We start from the raw sequence: 22,623 nt of genomic DNA, 5'->3' as shown, positions 1-22,623 counted from the left end.
ACATAAAATAATGTATTTTTATTGTAATATTGTTTGTGGATATATTATATAATCTTTTATTTTTAAGTTTAAAATGCAATGTTAGTTGGTTAAAACCCAATATTTATAAGGCCTAATGTAAATTGGTTTACATAATCGTATGGCCCTTTATTTGTAAAACAACACAATTTTAATAATTTTCCAAAGCCCATTAGTTAAACCATTTATAATGTGTATTTATGTTAGTTTAAATTAAGTTGTTAGTCATGTTGATATATTCAAGGAACCAAACAGATTTAGGTAGCCAAACACCTACTATTCTAGAGAAGGTCCAAATTTAAATGATAACTTCTAAATAGTAGATAAATTTTAAGACTCTAAATTAATATAGTAGATTTTCATTAAAAGTCCTTAACATTGTCCTAAGCTAGAAATAATAATAAAAAACACTAAGGACCAAAACAATAGGGACATGGATAATCATGCTCTAAGAAAACTAAAATTTGGTATATTACTCCTGATATTTTGGACTTTTGAATTAGATTGGATGTGAATTTTTGTTGGAGAAGGATTACACCCTTCAACAAAACCCATCAAATACAAAATTCGGTTATTCTCAACAAGGTAAATGGAAGACAACTTGGCCTAACTCGGCTCAACCAATTAGGCCAAACCAAATTGAGAGTAGAAGGAACTCAAATATAAAATAAGGAGGAAAGAACTTAGAGAAGGATATTAAAAATTAGAGAGTATATCAGTAGTTAAAAGTAGAGCTTATCTTTCATTCTTTATTCTCGCCGGATTTTTTTCATTTTCACTTACTTTTTAATCACTTTCTCGTAATTCGTCATCCGGTTGATCAATAAAACGTCGTCCAAATAACCCACCATTGAGTTTATGTATAACCTCAGTATCTAATCTCTCTCTCTCCTTGAATCGCTCCTCCAACTTCTCTCTAGAGGCGAAAGATCTGAGTTCCGCTTTCCGGCCGACGGCGAGGCTCTCTTAGCCACAGTCTGTCCGGTCTTAGACTAGCTTTTTCTTTTTTTCCTTTTGTTTTCGCTCTCGTTTGCTTAGTTTTTCCCTCGGCTTCCGGCGTTACACCTCTTCCACGGTGGACGGTCGGCTTTTGACTCCGGCGCTGCGCCCATATACTAAGGCGAACGTCCGGCTTCGGTTTCTCCGCGTCGTTATGGTCCGATCTCGACGGCGGATGTGGTTGGATTTTTTCGATGCTCCGGTTATGTCCCGATGGTGAGTACGGCTTCGCTTTCAGGAGGAGAAATCAACGGATCGATGGGCTCTCTCTAGGAAAGGAAACGTTAGGGTGAGGATGATGACTTCGGTGGCTTGAGAGGAGATCTCAGGACAGGCCGATGAAGCTCCCCGTTGATACAAGTCCAGGCGAAGAGGCGGAATTGAAGGGGTCGGAATCATGTTTCCGACGGTGTTTCGGTGTCCCGGGGAAGCGACGGACGGCTTTCTCCGGTGTTGAAATCCTTGGCGGTGACGACGCGGCGGAGGCATGACGCGTGTACCTTGTCTGGTTGAGGTTCAAACGCTTGTCTTTTGGGGATCATGGTGTTAACGCGTGTCTTGTTACGCGTTCGTGCGACGCGCTCATCTGTTTAGGATTGTTTCGTTATGGGCTAGTGTTGGGTTCGTTTTCTTTTCGGGCCATTGTTTGGACCCCTTAGTGTAGACTCAGTTTCTGTGTACTGGGTTTTGTATGTTCTGAGCTTTAGGTCTTTTCATAAATAATAATAATAAATGGCAAAAAAAAATGTATAATCTCGGTATCTATCAAACTTAGATTCAACAGCTTTAACTAACCAACATAACTTCCCATACAATCCCATTACACGTTTCTAAGTAACTTAAGAACAAGAAAGGAGCAGACAAATAAGGAAAATCGAAAAAACTAGTTGTTAAGAGATTTCATGATTTATATGACTTGATTCAAAGACTGAGATGATGGCTTTGTATCTGGACATTTTAAGGCTGTAGGTAAGCATCTTAAGAACTTTTTTACTGCAGAAATATTGGTAGAAATAGTGCCAGTCTTGATGGGAAAAGAGCTGCTGAGTATTGATGGCTTTTGACTCCAAAATAGTAAATATGGTTTTCGTTGATTCTGAACAATCTGGTGGATGCTGGTGCATGGTAAGAACATTTCTCATCTCCGGGATAATTGGATCTACTTTCCAGATTCCCAAAAACCTCTCCAGGTTGTCATTGTTTAATTTGACTAAGATTGAACCGGTGAGACTCCAAATCAGGCAACTGCATAACTGGTTTGGCTGGTTTAGGAAAATTGATCATAACTCCATATTTCCATAGCAACTAGGTGATTTCCTGCACAATGTGCAGTAATAAATTTTTAAAATTTAAAATATTTTTAAAAATAAAATTTATTAATTTTGTAAATATTTTATTTTTACCAATATTAAAAAAATTGATTTAAGAATGTATATATATATATATGTATGTATATATTTAAAATTATAATATTAGATATTTTTAAAATTTATTTATTTTGGTTAAATATATCAAATAAACTTGCATAAAATTAGCAAAAATTGATATAAACTTTTTTACAATTATCTAAAATTAAAACTAAAAATTATTTATAAATTTTGTAGATATATAAAAGAAAATAATAATTTTAGGATTAAAATTCATATTTAAAAAATATGTAAATTTTTGAAAATTTAAGTAGTAAAATTTCATTATAATAAAAATAGAATTTAATAATATTTCTAAATTTGTAATGTCATATTTGAATATATATATATATATATATGTTAATAATGATGTAAGAATATTACCATATTCTAAGAAGTCTCCTCATATTGGGATTTTTTTGGAAATATAAGAGATCTTTCTTTAATTCTATAAATAGCCTTGGTCTAGGCCGAAATCTTCTTTTAAAAACATTTACTTGTAGATAGATGGGCTGGAAAACCTTCAGTTTGTAAAATCCATAACTTTCTGGTGAGAATGTTTGAGGATGATTCAACTTGTCTTGGAAACATTGTTGAGTGTAGAATCCATGTAAATTGGTTTCATGTCGAAATTTTCCTGGTTGGTGAGATGCCACTTTGAGTTACATACGTCTTGGTTGGTTCTCGAGTTGGTTGAGTGGTTCATCTGGTTGGCCTCTGGTTCAGCTTCGGTTTCTTATTCTTCATCACTTTCCTACATCTAATTATATTATTCAAGAGCAAAAATATAATATGGGTTATTATCTAGCTGATGGAATTTATCCGAAATGGTCTATTATTGTTCAAAATATAAGTGATCCTTAAGATCCAAAGAAAAAATTGTTTGCAGCAAAACAAGAAACATGTCGAAAAATGTTGTATTGGTGTTCAGCAATCCAAATTTGCTATCATAAAATGACCATGTCGCTTTTGGAAAAAAGAAATATTGCATGATATAATGACAATATGCATTATAGTCCATGACATGATAATTGGACGAACGGGACATCAATGTACCGATTGGAGATGCAAGAGTGGTGCCAGTGCTACAAGTTGAAATGTCAATAAATGAAGATACTCAGTTTCAAAAAAAATTAACTCGTAATCTACAAATAAAAAATAAAGAATATTATTTATCGCTTCAAAATGCACTAATTGACCATATATGAGAGAATTATGGAATAATAACAATAATGAATAATGTGTTTTTAAGTAATAGAATGTAATAGTTTATTAATGAATATTGTTTCTAATATTTTGTTGTATAATTTTAGTAGTTTAAAAAAATGATAACTTTAGACTTTAAACATTTTATGCTTTTATTTGATTTTTTTCTAAACTAAGGACTATAATGTAAAATATAAAACTTTCAAAGTCTTTTTAAAGTCCATCGAGAAAATCACCCTGAAATCTCAATTATAGGGTTCATTAAACTTCAAATATAAAGTTGCATTCTAAATCCGCCAATCAACTGTAACTTCAAAATCTATTGATGGGAACTGGCAAATCCAATAGTGTGGTTAGCTATTGTGGATTTTCATAATTCTACTAGACAAGTTTGGATAGCCACTTGAAATGGATGCATGACAGAGTAGTGATGCATGGAAGTAGAAACCGTACGGGTCCTGAACTTCTTTCCCTACTGTTGACAGGTTTCTTTGTATGCTAATAATCCTAAACATATGTAAGGCTCTTTCAAAGTATAAAAGTGAAATTAGGTTTTGATCCAAGCTATTAAATCGTGTTATATATCTTTTAACAAATTTTAATTTACAGAATTAAAATGTTTTAATATTTTTATTATAATGTGTTTGAAAATTTATATAATTATATTAATTTATTTATACTAAATAGGAAACTTAGATAAAATATTATGTAAATTTATTCATTTCTTATATTGTATATTTTTTCTTATATTGTATATTTATTTATTCTATTTTTGTCTTTTATATCAGATGATAGTATTACTTCTATATTTGATGTAATATTTATATTTTTATATTGTATATTTACTTATTATTTATTTTTCTTATATTGTATATTTACTTATTATTTATTTTTTCTTATATTGTATATTTACTTATTGTTTATTTTTTATATTGTATATTTAGTTATTCTATTTTTTATATTGTATATTTACTTATGAAATGATAATATTATGATAAATATTTAGTTTAATATTTCTATTTCTTGTATTGTATACTCCCTCCGTTTCAATTTAATTCAAGTTTTAGAAAAACAAATTGTTTCAAAAAGAAGTATTTTTTATCTTTTCAATGCAATTTTTAATAGATAATAATGATAAATTGTAGATTTCAAGAAAATTATTTATATTTATTAAATTTTGATTGGTTGAAAGTTATTGGAAAAGATTAATCACAAAAACTATACATTTGATATTAAAAATTAATGTGTTTTATTAATAAGTGTGAAAAGTATAAAATATGGATTAATTCGAAACGAAAAGAATATTATTTATTTTTATTTATTTACATTTAATACTTAATATTTTTTTTTGTTTTTTTGTTTTGTAATGCTACGTACCTTCTTTCGGAAGAAGAATTTTATGGTGATATAGACGTTCTCGGAAACCTCAAATACTCCATTTTACTAGCATAGATAGATTCTGAGAAACCTCAACCTCCATGTGATTTCTTGCGATCAAATATAAGTGTGGAACTCTTTTTTCTCTATGCTGCGTCAAGTTGACCAAGATAAAAAGTTAAGTCACTCTGAATGGATTTTTATATGGGCTTCCTGAAGCCCAATGTTTTTAAAATTCTTTCATGAATCTTTTCTTTCTTCCAATTGCAATATATACAACTTTGAATATGAAATCATAAACTAATGAAATGAGAAAACCATACTATCAACTCTGAATATAATATCTTGACTAAAAAACATTATCACTAGTTAGTGGCCAAGCCTATTAGCTGCTGTCTACTCTCTACTTCTGTTAAATAGTTACATACACGGCTTATCTTATACTCTTTCTGTTTTATGTCATTCTAACATTTTTTTGTTACACAAAAATATCACTCTATAATTTCAGTGCAAATTATATTTGTTTTCAGCTGAAAATTAATTACAAATTACATTGATTTTATGATAATTTTATTTATCTTAAATAATATTGGTCAGAAATATGTAATTAATTACAATTTATATATATATATATATATCCGTTATTTTCTTAATTTACGTGAAAATGTTAAAGTGACACTTATTTTAAAACTGAGGAAGTAAATCAATTGAAAATACATTCCCAACAGAAAATTTTACACTGGTTCCCAAATTTCTAACAAGAAAAGTCTTTCCTGGTCGAGATTATCATTGTCAACGTAACCATAATAATCAGTTAAATTTTTGAGCTGAAATTAACCACATTCTGAAAATTAAAAGATTATTGGGAACATGAAGAAACCTTAATTAAGAAAAAAGAAGAAACTATAGCTAGTTATGGGTCACTCCAACATTTGCAGCTGAGCCGTAGAACCCTTCTCTTCCCATCATCACTTCCTCTCCTTCCTTCATTTAAAGGAAAAAAATCGTGAAATCATACTATAAACTTATTATTACGGGTGATGACTTATTAACCTGTTTAGCATATGTAAACCCAAAGATAGTAAATAACCTGCTGGCGCACGTTAGCCTTCTTGGTAGGAGGATGATCAGGCATGAGACCAAAGTGTATGTGAGGAAAATGAGCCCACTGTTTCACACATCAGATATATATGTACATTTAAAACCTGAACGACTTTTGTCAGATGTAGTTTTTTTTGACTAATAGTCAGATATAGTTTGAATTGTACATAAACTTAATTAATAGTTTTTAAGTCTATTACTTATCTTATATTCCGTTTCATATTACTTGTTGTTCTAAATTTATACACATATTTTAAAAAATATTTAATTTTATATATTTTCAAAATAAAAACACTAATATCAATACATCTAACTATATATCAATCAATAGAAAATATAATATAAAATATTATCAATAAATTTTGCATTGAAAACCGAAAATGACATTTATTTTGAAACAAAAATTTTACTCTAAAACGACAAGTAATTCGGAGTATAAAGCATATATTTATTCCGCTTTGGAAAAGTAATGACCATATGATTATATTAAACCACAGACTAAAACAACAACGAAGATTTTGATGTGTGAAGCATAATTAGTATTTCTCGTATACGTACAATAAAAAAGTGGTCAGAAATATTCGTATATTAACAAGGCTATATATGTGTTTTGGGGCCTCTCCTGAAACCCTAGACTAGATCCTGATTCCTAAGGCTACTCTAGTGCTGGACAAGACATATCATATATATGCTGGACAAGATTTATATCTCATGAATTATGTACGGCAACTATATTTTTTCTTTCTTCTTTCTAAAGCAACGGAAGAATCAAATTAATGTAGCTCCACGATACCTACAGCAGTCAATTTATCTGATTTAAATCTACATATAATACTCCCTATGTTCTTAATTAGACGATGTTTTTGTACAAAACACACAGATTAAAAAAGATATTATTTATATTTAAAACACTTGATTAGAAAGAAAAAATAATGCTACTTATAGAGTAAACACAAAGAATCACAATAAATCAATAGTATTTTATTAGTTTTTACTTTAAAAGTCTCAAAACTTCATCTAATTTGAAATAAAATTATCTTCCTAAAATATCATCTAATTAGGAACTAAGGAGTATGTACATATATTCCTGAGCGACCGATTAGTATATATTTCCTTAAACATGTATATGTACATACCAAATTTCGTAATAATAAATTAAAAAATGAGCTTTAATCGAAACAAATAAAAGATGGAGAGAATTTGTTAAAGAGGAAAAAGAAATGTACATTTTTGGCAGCAGCACTGAAGGCCTCTCTGTGGCTGATATCAGGGTTTCCTGCCTTTATACGTTGGATCTCCTCCCTGTCACAATTTTTATACATATAGATCTGTCACATCACATCCATCTCTCCTCTCAATCTTAATTATGAGTAAATGATTAATTAGGCAACTTAGCCATATTAAGCAAAGAAGAATAAGTTACTTGATGAATCGGTTGTAAGCAGATGGTACTCTTTGTCGCTTCTCTGGGGCTGCTTTCCCACAACAAACAAACAGAACATATTCAATTTTTAATTTTTAATTTTAGAACTCTATTTTCTTAAAATAAAAAGAATAATTATTGACCCCAAAAAATCTAAGAGGTCTCAAAATAATATATATATATATATATATATCTTTTTTTTTGTTTGAACAACATAATAATATATCTCTCTAGTCTCTACAGCCTTGTTCTCTCTCTTCCTCTCACTCTCACTTTGCTCGTTATCATCATCACTTCATCATTATCTTTCTTACGAATCTAACTCCCAAAAATAACATTTGGCTCTACAGATATACCTAGATTTCCGGGGGATTAATATACAAGTTATTAATTTTTGCTCAGAAATTGTTTTCTGTGAAAAATGCGAGAAACCACATAGCCAGGAAACAATAATCAGACTCTCTGATAATCCAAATTAGTGAAAATCTAAAAACTCTACTTTTGGGGCTTCTCTACTGTATCTATGAAAGGGAAATGAAAATTTAACGAAGGCAAAAATAGGAATTGATTGAAAAGGGTTTTGTTTGTCAATTAGGGTTTATTTCTTTGGTTTCGAGATGCTGAAATAAAGATAAAGAAGACGGGATGTTACGTCTATTGGCTGGTGGTGGGCGAGGCATTTCCTGCAGATCGACTCTTCCGTTGCGAGTGGCCATAACGAAAGACTCATTGGAATGGTGAGCTGCTGGCTGGTGGTTCATCATCATGTTCATGTTTATATTCTGTCCTCCGTTTCGCATCTCCTCCTAACATAAACAAAAAGAAAAATAAACAAAGGAAACAGAAAAGAAGAATAAGTCAATGGACACATCAAACCAAACTTCTCTCAATGATATTTTTTTCCAAGAAACCCTATATAATCATTATTGTTGTCTTTACCATGAACCATGGCTAAAAGTTAGATCTAACATAAAGTGCTAACCAATTGTTAAACGCTTTTGGACTGTTTCAAAAATTTGTGTTTCTTGAGGATCAGTCAGAAAAGCCCTAAATGCTACTTTTTAATGTTGAAATGAAAATAAAACAAAAACTAATTTATTTTGATAAATAAATTGATGTACCAAGAGATTGGGAGGAGGAGGAGAAGGAGAAGGTAGATACGAATGGCCAATGTTTGAAACGGAGGGAAGAAGAAGAGCTCTCATGTTCACAGTCACCGACAAAAGATTTGAGCAGTGGCCGCATCTCACCGTTACGGTCTTGAACAAACTACTCGGTGGAACACTTACCTGCCAATATATTCTTTCATGTGAAACCCTAGCTATAAATGGAATCTTGATATAAAAAAATAGACGAGAGAAGAATACAAATTTACAGCTAGGACGGTGTCGCAGAAGCTGCAATGGACGTAACAGAGCTGGTCTGAAGATGAGATGTGGTCCGGTGGATAAGTTGGAGCTGAGGAGGACGACATCGACATGCTCGACATAGACTCTTTTTGCTTTTCCTTTTTCAAACAAAAAGAAAAGAGTAAGAGAGGGTGTGATCGATTTGATTGAAAAGTATGACTGATCGATCAGATAGAAGTAGATTCTGCTTCCCCCACACCTTTTGACAATCGTGTTAGTGTTGGGTGATGAACAGCACCTTATATATGTTAAGTAGTTCTCCAGAAGTTGAATTCCAGAGAGAGAAAGGAAAGAACGGTGGAGAATATAGACGAAGATGTGGTGAGAGAGAGATTTCTATTTATGTATATATGAAGAGACACTGTACCAAAACAATTTGGTAACATGTGATGAAGAGGCCATCGTAGAGATAAGCTACATACCTGCATTCTCATTTACTACCCTTTGAACCGGTATTTTCTTTTCGTTTCTCAATCAATCATTTCCTTCTACTAATTAAACCGGCTACATAATCATGCACATATACATAAATAATCAGATCAAAGTCTCCATTCAAAATAGGATAAAATAATAATAGAGAATTCGTGGTGCTTGAAATAGTTTGTTATCTATATATAAATGTTTTTGATCAAGTTGTAGCTATTTAAGATTTATGCAGGATCAAACATAATACATATACGACAAACATGCTCACCTTTTTAATCAACTATTTAAATCGCATGTAAGCGGAAAGAACAAAACCTAAATTTGGATTAGTGTGGTGACAGAGAAGATTTTGCCATGGCATTATATATAAGTGTTTATTAGGATGTCATACAGTGCTGAAAATGGAGATAAATCTAACACAAGTCAGAATTGAACATCCATGATTGATTATTCTTAATAAAGTAGAATTTGGTTAAGCTTTGTCACATGGTTGGTACTAGTATATCAGGGCAGTACAATGCGTGTTATAGTAGTGTGTCCGCAAAATCCTTAGCACAATTACACAGAGAGTTGAGAGATAGCTAGTCAAATATGTTTTGTTTTTCTTAAACTAAATATGTTCTGTTTTAACACGCACTTGCTGTAAATCCAAATTCAATAGTTTGGAAAACAATAATATCAAGGTCCTTATACAGTAAAACCTTTATAAATTAATACTACATAAATTAATAATTTTGATAAATTAATAAATTTTGCCGTTCTCAACTCGGACCGGTTCAAAATTTGACACAAATCGATAAAATAATAAGATAAATTTTTTTAAAAAAAATTCTATGTAAATATGTTGTCCCATTAAAATTATAAATTAATAAGTTATATGTAAAAATATTTTTTTAGGTAACAATCTATTATTATATTGTTTTATATTCACAATAAAATTATCTTTATATTTTCCTAATACTTAATATGTTTTTGATGAGATTTAGTAATGTTATATCTAAAACCACATTTAAGTTCTATGCGATATATTATATACACCAAATAATATAATATAGTTAATATAAATGTCAAATTTCATAAAATAACAGTTAATTTCTATGCACTGAAATCAAATATTCTTTTTAATTTAAAATAAATATATTTTAAAATAAAAAATCTAAATAAGAAAATTTCTGTAAGTTAATACTTTTATAAATAATAAAATTTTAATGTTCTAACATTATTAATTTATAGAGGTTCTACTATGCATATTTCAATGCTACGAGGAAGAAGATAATGTAAAAAACGAACATCGGTAGTGAAATGTAAACTGGTTTTTTTTTTTGAACACATGTAAACTGGTTATGGTTTGAATTAAATTAGAAGACCATATTGTTTTTCTTTTTGTAAAATGACGCAAGGTTCGATGAAGTGGGAGAGAGAGGGAGAGGAAAGGGACGTGTGCATGGAAGTGATTAAGCAAAGGCTCATTCATCAGTTGTTTTCACACTTAAATAACGCTTCTGCCACACCACTCTTTCCCTCGATCCTCGTCAATTCCATGCCTTTTTTTGTTTTCTATACCACACTCTATCTGTATTCCTATGTATATATCATTTTGTCATCATTATATCAATTTACCCGCAAGTGCATGTGTGGTTTCACTAAATTCCATAGTGCAGGACCACCATTTTGTGGTAATTATTCATATTCCGTGGTAATTACTAGGTCATACTAAACTTAAAAACATTTACATATTTTGAAATCAGTTTGATTTTGGTTTTTTTATCATTATTTACATATATGGCAATCCGACTGGCGATTACCCAGTAAAGTAGACACAGAAAAAACTTCTATAAATTTTTTTGATTTTTTTTTGCTAATTTTTTTTTGAAAATTTATTAATTTATAAATATATTAATTATCAGATTTGTAAGACTTCTATAAAAACAACACTAAATTTTTTGTCAAAAAATCAACACTAGAATTATAATCTAATATATTATCTTAGTTATATATACCTAAGTCTATATAATTGTTAATTTGTAGAATCATATTTTTACATAAGAGTCTAAATAGTTATTATTATTCTCATCGATTCTTTATTTTTTACATTGGTCTAATTAAAATCCAGTGAAATTCATTATATTCTGGAAAACAAAACACATTATTATACAGTATTTATTAATTAATAAAATATTAATTTATGGAGGATTGTTTGAATAAACAAGTTACAGTTCTTTGAATCTTTGCAAATTGTTATCAAAACAATTTTTTAATAAAAATTTCAAATAGTCTCTTATAAAATGTATGTAGAGTACTTTTTAAGAGCATTTTCAATGATATTCTATTTTTTCTAAACGCTATTTATATAGTAAAAAACATTTTGATTGGTATATTATGTCTCATGTCATATATATATAGAAAAGTGAACATTAATACTCCATATATAAAGTAATACTGTTCATTTACACTATTCAAGAGTAAATTTGTTCTTTATAAAATTTTCTCTCATTTCCATATGATTTATGGATTCCTCAGGTGCTCCACATCGTGCACAAATTGTATCCCCTTGTATTCTTCTTACTCTTAAATTTGTCTTAGCCGCTATACATCCTGATACTAGTTACCATAAGAAATGTTTCATCTTAGGTGGACAGTAAGCCTTCCGGTAGAAAGCCTCGAGAGGAGATACCAAAAGATCATACTCTCGTAGCATTCTTTCTCTGTCCAGATACACTTGTTATACTTGATATCCAGATTTAACTGTGTATCTCCTATTGTTTCTAAAATGCTATACATCACGATGTGCTGTCTGAATTTGGCTTAATGGTATATATACTTTCAATTATTTTTGTATTTTGAAGATCCACCAGAATTCTGAATAACCTGTAAATTCCATGTCTTCGATGTTACATTTATGAGAATATCTACTGTAAGGTCCAGATAAATATTGTACTGATTTTTATTTGTTTGTTTCGGGATGAGAACAAAAAGGAAAATCACCCTTTTAATACACTCTTTCAATATAAATTTGCATATTATTTAGATTTTCCACCATTTCTCATTCAGTTATAATCCAATTGTCATTTAAGAAAAAAATAAAATAAATTATCTAATTTAAACATCAATATTTCTTTTTTTATAAGTGAAATGGTGCTCTTACGCTATTAATACAGATAAAGACACAGAACATTAAAGTCGAGGAAGACACAAGGCGTCGAACTTGACTAATTATAAAATTAATAATCTCAAAATCATCTAGGTGGTTACATATCAAATATCCAGAGTTTTTAGATATTTTCGTGATCTGATTTGTTACTTCTGAATAAACAATTGATTTAATTCACAGTCATCCGTATATTCAAAAAATTAGTTTTTAATCAAATATCTGATTCGGTACGTACAAATAAAATTAAAATTAAAAATTAAACAAAAGAATAAAAATTATAAAATAAAATATTTTATTCTAAATGATTAAAATATTTAAATTTTAAATTTTATTGACTAACATAATAAATGTAATAAGTATAATAAACATTTTTAGAATTATATAAAATATAGTATTTATATAAGATATATATCAAATTCTTGATATTTATAAATATACGAGATGTTTTCATGCACCATGTGCAGTAATAAATTTTTAAAATTTAATTATATTTATAAATAAAACTTTATTAATACTGCAAATTTTATTATTTTCTTATCAATATTTAATATAGATTTAATTTAATTAAAAATAAAATTAAGACAAAATAATTTTATTTATTTTAAATTATAATCTTATATGGATTTTAATATATTTAATTTGGTTAAATATATTAAGTAAACTTGTGTAAAATTGATATAAAAATTTAATTATCGAAAATTAAAACTAAACATTATTTATAAATTTGTAGATTTAAAAGAAACTAATGATTTTATGATTAATAATTGTAATTAAAAACATTTGATGAATTGTTTTGAAAAGTTTAGTAATAAGTAGTGTATAATTAAAAAATATAATAAAATAATATTTCATAATTTGTAATGTCATATTTGATATATTTATTTTAATGATGATGTATGGGTTATTACCATATTTTAAAAAAAATTATCAAAAAGTGTAAATCAATTAAATGTAATGTGTGAGTAATATATTTTAATAAGTTTACAAGAAATATAAATCAACATTAAATGTATTTTTATATGTCATATTTAACCATAATCCATGTCATCAATTTTAGTAGTCATGTCATATTTTTTATAAAAGTGATCATAGAGAAGATATTTGACAAATCACTTTTAAAGTAATACTAGTGTTTGACCCGCACGCCCGTGCGGGTGTTTATTTTTATTTTTATAAATAAATATTTTATTTTACAAAAATGGTATAATATATATTTTAAAATTTATCTATATTAACTAACTGTTTAATATTAAATCTCTAAACTCAATAATTTTATAGTTTATATTTTTTTTTTGAACCGTCAATCGTTTTAGCCACATTTCAAGAGTATGATTTGTGCGTCGGGACAAATGTATTTTTATTCTAAATTTATTTTTTAGTTTTTTATTTTTTATTTTGAATAGTTTTAGTTATTTTAGGTAATTTAACTAATTTTTAATTAGATTAGTGAAAATATATATTTTGAGCTTTTTTCAAAAAATTTAGGTTTTTAAAAATATTTTAAGACGATTTCAAACATTGGTTATAATCGATCCGAATCGAACACAGAAGGAACTGAACCAAACTCGATCTAATAATTAGTAAAACCCGAATTGAACTTATGAGTATCACACCAAAAATTTGAAAATCTGTATGAACCGAACCAAATTCGATGGGCCTAAACGACCAGTCATAAGAGTAATACTTGTTTTACTAAGTAAGTTTTGTTTTTTTCTGAATATGAGTAAAAATTAAACTATATAGGAATTCTATATATTTTGTGTTAAAAAAAGAGAGAATTCTATATATATTGTTAGTGTGGGTGTGAAGATACAGAAGGAGATCTATACTAAATATTTAGTTTGGCGTGAAATGCACTTAGATTGAATAATTAGTAACCGATAATGATTTTTTTTGCTTGAAACTGATAATGATATTTTAAAAATTATTTAGATTTGGTTAGTTCTCTTTTTAAATAGTTAGATTAGAGTTATTCTTGAGTTCACTAATAGAAATCAAGTATTTCATAATCAATATTTTTTTTAAAAAAAGAAACAAAATAACAACTTTCCAAATTCGACTATAAGGTGGTTTAATACATATTATATTAGTTGTTTGAGAATCTTACAAACGGTGTTACAAACAAAAAAAGAATCTTACAAACGATTTACGCTCTAATAAATAGGTACTTCATATAAAGTTTTTAAGGAAATAGAACTTCAAAGAAAATATCAATCATGAAATTTCTATTTATGTGATAGATATATAGGAAAGAATATTATATATCGTTTTTTCATTTAAATATTGTCTTCCTCAAGTATGACATCTTTTTGGTTAATGATTTAGCTAAGTGTAGATGGAATGTGCTTGATTTTAGGATTATTTTGTGGAGCTAATTAAGATTATATGTAGTATGTTGATTAAACTTCAAACATTCATAATATATATGTCTAATGATATCAGCTTGAGAATTTTTAATGATTTTTTGTATATTATAAAATTTGGATCCGTAAATTTGATGCACTTCATTTTACACTTTTGGTTTATTAGAAGTTGTGAACCCATACATTGATTGGACATCCACTTTCACAATTTGATGTTTTTCTTTTGGTAAAATTTCATAGTTTGATGTTTTTATATCTAAACACATAAAATGAGGGTTGGTATGAATTACGTGTATTGCATGAAAACCAATCTTTGATAATGGTGATAGTGGAATATGATGTACAATAATAATATTAATTTTATGTGCACTTGATTTTAGAATCTTGGCTTATTAATAGTTGTAAACCAATTTATGCAAAGATTGGAAAATTTTGCCGGCTAGTAAATAGTAAACCGAGTTATTTTTGTTTGTTATGAGATAAATCATGTTAATAATGGGAAAGTCAATCATAATGGGCTGGTTAATTGACGAAAGGGCTTTTAATTATTACTAAAACTATTGTGTTTAAATCAATGGCATTCAATTGTAATTATTTAGAAAAATTCAGGGTTAATTCAAATTTATACTTCACTTTTAATAGATTAGATATATGGAATATATGCTTATAACAAATTGGATCAGATATATGTTCTTAAAAGTATTAATATTTGTGATTTATTTTGTTTCTTAAAGATATTGATTATTGCTATTTGTTTTTGTTTCATAGAGTTACATAAATCCGATTCTTCGGTTCGTATCGATATGTGTGAGTAACGAATCGTACATTTTCTCAACCCTAAAATCAACAGCGGAATTTAAAGCAAAAAGTTCAAAAAGAAGATCGGCTTATTTAAGAACATATACTGTATTATGTCCGATTTGACCATTCATATCTCAACCTACCTTGCTCACAACACATACATTAGCACATATATATGTGTACACAGAGCTAGGCATGTGTGGTTGTCAGCCACGACCCGCGACAGAGATCAAATTTTGATTTCTTGCCTTCTTGTACTTCCATTGTTTCTTTTATGTTTTCTTACATATTTTTTAGGTTATATAAATTTATCTGATGATACTCTTTACAAGAATGGTTACAAAATAAGTAATTAAATTCATGTTCCTTTCTTTTCCACCGCCTGACCTGACCTCAATAGGTGAGAGATAGAAAGAGAGCTGTCATTTCTCACACAAACACTTTGGAAAACAATCAACATCTAAGTATATATATATATATACACGTGTATATGTCTCTCTTTCTCTTTTATGTTTCATTAACATTCCCGTTTCTAGCCACTTCTTCACCGTGCCACGGGTTTTTCGTTTTACCAGGCATCATATATCTTTTGAAGACCTGTACCGAAACAGATATACATAATGAATTAACAAATTTATATTTCGTTCAGGTAGTATTCCAAATATATAATCAACTTGTACGTTTTTTTGTTGTCGACTTATAAATTATATTGTATCCGAATGCATAGTATAGTATTATACAACTCATGCATGGGCGAGGTATCAATTAATCGTGGGCTAAACTAAATCAAAAAAAAAAAATCATAACAAAATAGTTAAATCAAGGTTTTTTTCTGAAAATTTAGTTAAATCAAGGTTAAAATAAAAACATAATAGCATCTATGCTGTCCTGCTAAATAAGCGTGCTTACACAATGATCTTGTAAAACTTTATTTTTAACTTCGAACACTCGGGTCAATAACATGCATGTGAAACATTTGCGCCAATAACATGCATATGGTTTTATTTACTGTGATATGTAGTCAACTAGTTTGTCTGCATCATCGCTATCTGCAGCAATACATGGATTCAATTACTTATTTTGTAACCATTCTTTGTATTAAGTAATCTATGAATTTATTTAGGTTCTCTATATTCCTATTTTCTATTATTTATATTTAGTAAGTTAAAAACACGTTAAAAAGATAAAAAGAAAAACATTTTTCTTTTTTTTTCCTATTATTAAGTCTTCTTTATGATCCAGTTAACAATATACAGTGCATCAATTTACGTTTCTATGTTAACGTTTGTTAAAATCAAAATTATTGATTACGCATGTTAAAATTTTGTATTATAATTATTTTATGTATCATTACTTTTTTCTTAAAGAGTTATTTTGTGTATGATGTTCATATTTAACACATCCATTTTATTTAATAAGATAAAGATAGGTTTCTTGTGTAGAAATAAACTGTTTTGAGGTTTCTATGGAGTTTAAATTGGGGAGAGAAGATAACAAATTTGGGAGGCATTTTACTCTTAGTATGTTATTGTTTCTCTTCAGTTCAAACAAAGAGAGTTTTAGCCTAGGTTTAGAATCGAAGTAAATATATTTTTGTCTTGATATTTAAATATATATTTATCACTTCTTGAAAGATAAAAGTTCTCTTTAACATTTTGACCAAAAAAAAAAAAAGATAAAAGTTCTCAAAACGTAACAAACAAATAGTATAAAATTTGTAAGAACAAAGGCCAGGTGTAGATGGAGCTATTTAATTCTGCCACCCATTCACGTGCTCTCATTAACCTTTTTCATGGTATCTATTTTTTCTCTAGTCACAAATGTATCTCAAAATCATAACGCCAAAAGAGTTTCTTTTTCTTATACAATACCAATTAACTCATATATATATTTTTTTTTGTCAACTTTGGTCATTTTGGACCTTTAATCCTCAGACTGAGGTAAGGAGGGGTCGAATCCTTCACGCCAGGGCCCGAAGACAGAGCTCAGTAACCACTTAGTTACAAACGACCCGGCCCAATTAACTCATATATAAATGGGGAAATTAGGTGGTATAACTAACAAAAAAACAATAGTTCATCGTTTAACTAAAATCACACATTCTCTCTTTTTTTTTTTTCCTATCTTTCTCTGACCTCTTTCTACAAACTAATTTTTTTTTCTTAGTTATTTCATAAACAAGCCTATATATAATACGAGAAAACTGAAAATTTACGCACTGGAAACCAAAGTTGCCAAAAAAACACTCACAGCTTCTATTACGAACCTGCTCTCTCTTGTTTCACCTTCATCAAATATTTAATTAGATGAATGTTATTGGATTTGAAAGAGAGGGAAAAAGGGAAGAAGAAACAAGATCTTGTGTAAAATGTGGGCTCTTAGAGCACCTTTAAAGGGGGATGGGGAGGGGTTTAAAACTCCAAATCAACTTCTTGTCCAAATATCATTTATCTACTAGTTTGACTTTTAAAAACAAAACCAAATTTAATTAAGTGATTTAGTTTTAGTAAAAAGGTAATATTTTGTAATTTTAAGAAGAAACCCATGTGGGTTGATACCATTAAAAGTGCTCTTAAGTTATTTATAGTCTCTCTATGGACATTACATAAGTGTTTGGAGATGGGTGGTGAAAGGGACTTTAGTAGAGGGGAGCCAAGAAACAGCGTCGATGAAGTTGTGTAACGTAAACTGACGGGCTTCATCAATACCTGATATCACATGAAACCTGGTCCAAATAACCCGGTTTGTTGTACCCGAACCCGGACCAGAGTTTCTATACTCCCCATAATACAAAGTGGTAAGCGCTGTCTGGCTACCCCAGTCCATCCATCCTTTGAGTTCGATCAAAGGACCAAGGAACGTCCCTATCACCACCGTCATAGCATAACAGCCCCATGGACGGCCCAGGTACGTCCTCACGCCTCCTTCCAGTTGTGCCCCCGGAGCTGCTCTCACCACCGAGTTCTGTATCACGATTCCTGATCGTCATATCTCGCGCCACAAAACCATCTCCCTCGGCCGCTGTCTCTCTTTTTTTTCTTTTACAATTTTAATTTTCAAAAACAGTAAAAATTCATAATGAAGTGTCAATGGATCACTTTCTCTACTAACCGAGCGTGGCGGATTTGAGAGTGGAAAATCCTCGGCCTTTGCTTTTGTCGCCGGTGATGATGGTTTTGCCGATACCGTCTCCGATGATCATGATGTTAATTATGGGATTTAATTCCCACTTTGACATATTCCTGATAAACACCTGCTTTGACGTGTATGACGTACCTTTTGCTTCCCCTTGTCCTCTCTCCAGCACCATCCACCGCCTCTTGTATGGTTTTGTAGTCCCCTGAGCCATCTTGAGCCACCATTGCATCCGGTGATCTTCTGCTTCTTCTAATATCCCTAATGCCCCAACAAAACCGCTACCGTTTGCCTCCTCCATCCCCTGTTTCCTTAAAAGTTACACTTTCCAGAGATTAACTAAAAAATTGAATGTAACTTACGTACCTTGCTAATGGCCAAGGCGTTAGTGACATCAATGGTGATTCCCTGCAAAGAATCAGACGAGAAATCTAGCTCTGACATCCCTTCCCGACAAGTTCCTAGGTTGGTCAGTGCGGTGCTGAGCCACGCCTGCACATCCGATCTAGAGCACACGTCCTCCTCGGGACACGACGCGCTCTGGTTAAGCCTTTGGATGGTTCGGTCGTACAATTCCATACAATCCTCCCAAGCTCCCTTTTCAAGTTGCTTTGAATCAAACTGTTCCCTTAGAGTGTAGGTGTCCTTCTTGGCTTTCACGACACCATCTAGTGTTCGTTCCATGGACACCTTGAGGTACTCTTTGGCGCTTTCTATAGGTTTCTGTTGAATCACAAATGTCTTGCATTGACTGGGGTGCGCACTACAAGAAAACATGGGGATACTGACGGACAAATTCGTCAGAATGTCATCGGAATAGGCATATTTTGACGAATTTCTGACGAAACCGTCCGTCGGTATCATTTCGTCGGTATTTTCAATTTCGTCGGAATTTCGTCAGACATACAGACGAACTTCTGACGAATACCGAGAAACCATATACTGACGAACTTGCGACCACATTCCGAGAGCATTTTCGACAACATGTTTCATCGGAAATCAGAACGAACCGACGAACCAAGTCCTCAGAAAATACCGACGACACTTGGTTCGTCAGAAAATACTGACGGACTAAATCCTCGGAAAATACCGACGAACTTGGTTCGTCAGTATTTTCTGACGAACCAAATGTCGTCGGTATTTTCAATTAAATAAATAATTAAATTTTTCATTTTTAAATTATTTTTATTAGAATTAAATTTTTCAATTTAAAAAAAAATTAATTAAAACAAATCTGAAAGTGAAAATTAATAATATTATAAAGTTTAAATTCATACAAACCGAAATAGAAAAAAAAACATTCAGAAAGTTTTAAAATTCAGAAAAAACTAAGAACTGATCGAAGGAAACAAACGGTTTAGCTTCTCCATGATCTCTGCGTGGTCTTCTTTTGCGATGCCAGCTCAGCAAGGATGGTTTGGTTCTCGGTAAGGATAGTGGCGTTTTGCTGCTCCAATGCCACAATCCGTTCATCTTTGTCATGCAGCTCCTCGAGAATCATGGGATCGGCATACGGAGCTTGCGAAGAAGATGTCGGATACGAAGAAGCACGGCGGGCCAGCCCAACTAAACGGTCTCCTTTCCTTTTAGGAACGGCCTACAAAAATATTTAAAGTTAGTATATAAACTACCTTATAAAATAAACTTATTAATTTTGAAATTTACCTTTTCAACAATCTCATTGATTTGCAATCGAGACAAGTTGGTTGACGCTCCTGTAGAATCACCGTCATCAGAGAGAGGCTGAGACTGAGACTGAGATGCTCTTTCAGTTTCCACCATCTCAACGACACCTTTGATGACAACGTCTTGGATTTGGCCCGTCTTCTTGTTAGTGTGAGCCACCTTGATGAGTTGGAGATTATCAACGGGATTACCCTCATTTGCTTCGATCAAAAAACCGCCATTATTAGACATGATTTATACACATATATATGTATAAAAAATTATAAAATATTAAAAATTTATATATATATGTATAAGAATTATAAAATATTAAAATTATATATATATATATATATGTATAAAATTATAAAAAAATTCTTAAATTTTTTATTATACATGATTTATACATATATATGTATAAAACTTTATAAAATATTAAAAATTATATATATATATATATATGTATGTGTGTGTATAAAAATTATAAAGAATTCTATATATACTGTAAACTTGAAAAACGTTTTGAAAAAATCATAAAAACGTTTTTAAAAATCATATACATGTTTTTAAATAAAAATATATTAAAATCAAAAAACGTTTGAAAAAAAAATCAAAAAAAACGTTTTAAAACTTGAAAAACATTTTGAATTTTAACCAAAACACCAAAAAAATCCAAAAAAATAAACAACAAACCAAACAACAATCCAAACATATATATCCTAAACTATCCATTCAATCCTAGAATTTACAATCAAACAACCTAAAATTCAGGTTTACAATCAAACAACCTAAAATCTAAAAACCAAAACCCTAAAAACTTGAGATTAGATGAGGGGATGATTCTTACATGATTAGGGGTTTGGAGAAGAGATATGAGGATGAGGAAGTGATTCGCCGGTGAAGGGAGCTCGAGTTTGGCCGGAATCGCCATCAGAAGGAGAGGAATCGCGGAGAGGTTTGAGAGAGAGGCGGTGATAACGAAGAAGAAGAAGAAGGGGTTTTTTTTTATATTTAATGATTCTGACGGACGAAGTTCGTCAGTATTCCGTCAGAATCATTAAATATATACGAAAAGGCGGTTCGCGAAAATTTTCACGCAGTTTGGTTTTCCCGGGGAAATTAGAATACCGACGGATATATTGTCCGTCAGTATTTTTCGACGGAATACTGACGACCCATTCTGACGGAATTCCGACGACTTAGTGTTTAGGGGTTGGTTTCAAGTTTTTAAATGTAAAATCCAAATCTTTGATAAGAAATACAGTATTTGCATAAAGATTTAACAATAAATATATTTTTATAACATGATTTAACACAACAACATTTTTTTGTAGTGTAAGATTATAAATATGATTGTATAAGTATATGAATGTTAAGATGAGATGTTGTGAAAACAATGATATGCATACATAAATATTTAAATGAGTTGTTATATTTGAACGGTTGCGATCTAATACTATACTAAAGACTTATTATGTGTTATTTTCATACTTTTGGCATATAAATTTGTAGATTTTTATGTTTAAAATTTTGTAGAAACACATGTCCTCGGTAATCCGTCAGAAAATACCGACGACATTCTGACGGACTGGACATGTCCGTCGGAATATCGTCGGTATTTTCTGACGGATTACCGATGACATATCGAAAATTCAATGAAACCATATGTCCTCGGTAATCCGTCAGAAATTCTGACGGAATTCCGACGACTTAGTGTTTAGGGTTGGTTTTCAAGTTTCTAAATGTAAAATCCAAATCTTTGATAAGAAATATAGTATTTGCATAAATATTTTACAATAAATATATTTTTATAACATGATTTAACACAACAACATTTTTTTGTAGTGTAAGATTATAAATATGATTGTATAAGTATATGAATGTTAAGATGAGATGTTGTGAAAACAATGATATACATACATAAATATTTAAATGAGTTGTTATATTTGAACGGTTGCGATCTAATACTATACTAAAGACTTATCATGTGTTATTTTCATACTTTTGACATATAAATTTGTAGATTTTCATGTTTGAAATTTTGTAGAAACACATGTCCTTGGTAATCCGTCAGAAAATACCGACGACATTCCGACGGACTGGACTCTGACGGATTACCGAGGACATATCGAAAATTCAATGA

General features: G+C 30.2%; 3 protein-coding genes and 1 long non-coding RNA gene across 8 annotated transcripts; all 4 read right to left on the bottom strand.

Moving 5' to 3' along the window:
- Positions 1–462: 462 nt before the first annotated feature.
- Positions 463–5,153, bottom strand: LOC130500423 (uncharacterized). Its single transcript, XR_008939054.1, has 3 exons — positions 5,007–5,153; positions 2,945–3,183; positions 463–2,334 (listed from the first exon to the last, which is right to left on the bottom strand). It is a non-coding gene; the product is annotated as an uncharacterized LOC130500423 (long non-coding RNA).
- Positions 5,154–5,702: 549 nt separating this feature from the next.
- LOC108825569 (axial regulator YABBY 3) lies at positions 5,703–9,339 on the bottom strand. Of its 5 annotated transcripts, none has more exons than XM_018598886.2 (8): positions 9,139–9,339; positions 8,906–9,037; positions 8,652–8,819; positions 8,183–8,336; positions 7,531–7,582; positions 7,334–7,409; positions 6,097–6,174; positions 5,703–5,986 (listed from the first exon to the last, which is right to left on the bottom strand). In XM_018598886.2, exons 2-8 carry the CDS (start codon positions 9,017–9,019, stop codon positions 5,975–5,977), a joined length of 654 nt encoding a protein of 217 aa, XP_018454388.1. In that variant the 5' UTR covers positions 9,020–9,037; positions 9,139–9,339; the 3' UTR covers positions 5,703–5,974. The 5 variants fall into 5 exon arrangements, with proteins under 5 accessions (XP_018454388.1, XP_018454384.1, XP_018454386.1 ...); XM_018598882.2 differs by having other exon boundaries at positions 5,703–5,990; positions 9,139–9,331; XM_018598884.2 differs by having other exon boundaries at positions 5,703–5,990; positions 7,531–7,579; positions 9,139–9,324.
- Positions 9,340–18,281: 8,942 nt separating this feature from the next.
- On the bottom strand, positions 18,282–19,679 carry LOC108825081 (putative pectinesterase/pectinesterase inhibitor 38). Its single transcript, XM_056994923.1, is given in 4 exon segments — positions 18,282–18,658; positions 18,792–18,891; positions 18,893–19,119; positions 19,178–19,679. Coding segments are annotated over 4 exon segments (1,206 nt in total).
- Positions 19,680–20,084: 405 nt separating this feature from the next.
- On the bottom strand, positions 20,085–20,626 carry LOC108826753 (uncharacterized). Its single transcript, XM_018600115.2, has 2 exons — positions 20,481–20,626; positions 20,085–20,412 (listed from the first exon to the last, which is right to left on the bottom strand). The coding sequence occupies exons 1-2, from the start codon at positions 20,595–20,597 to the stop codon at positions 20,173–20,175; spliced, it is 357 nt and encodes a 118-aa protein (XP_018455617.1). The 5' UTR covers positions 20,598–20,626; the 3' UTR covers positions 20,085–20,172.
- Positions 20,627–22,623: the final 1,997 nt, after the last annotated feature.

Source organism: Raphanus sativus, chromosome 9 (genome assembly GCF_000801105.2).
Source record: "Raphanus sativus cultivar WK10039 chromosome 9, ASM80110v3, whole genome shotgun sequence".
Classification (NCBI taxonomy): domain Eukaryota; kingdom Viridiplantae; phylum Streptophyta; class Magnoliopsida; order Brassicales; family Brassicaceae; genus Raphanus; species Raphanus sativus.
Note: the sequence above shows the minus strand (reverse complement) of the source record. Positions and strands in the feature narration are given on the sequence as shown.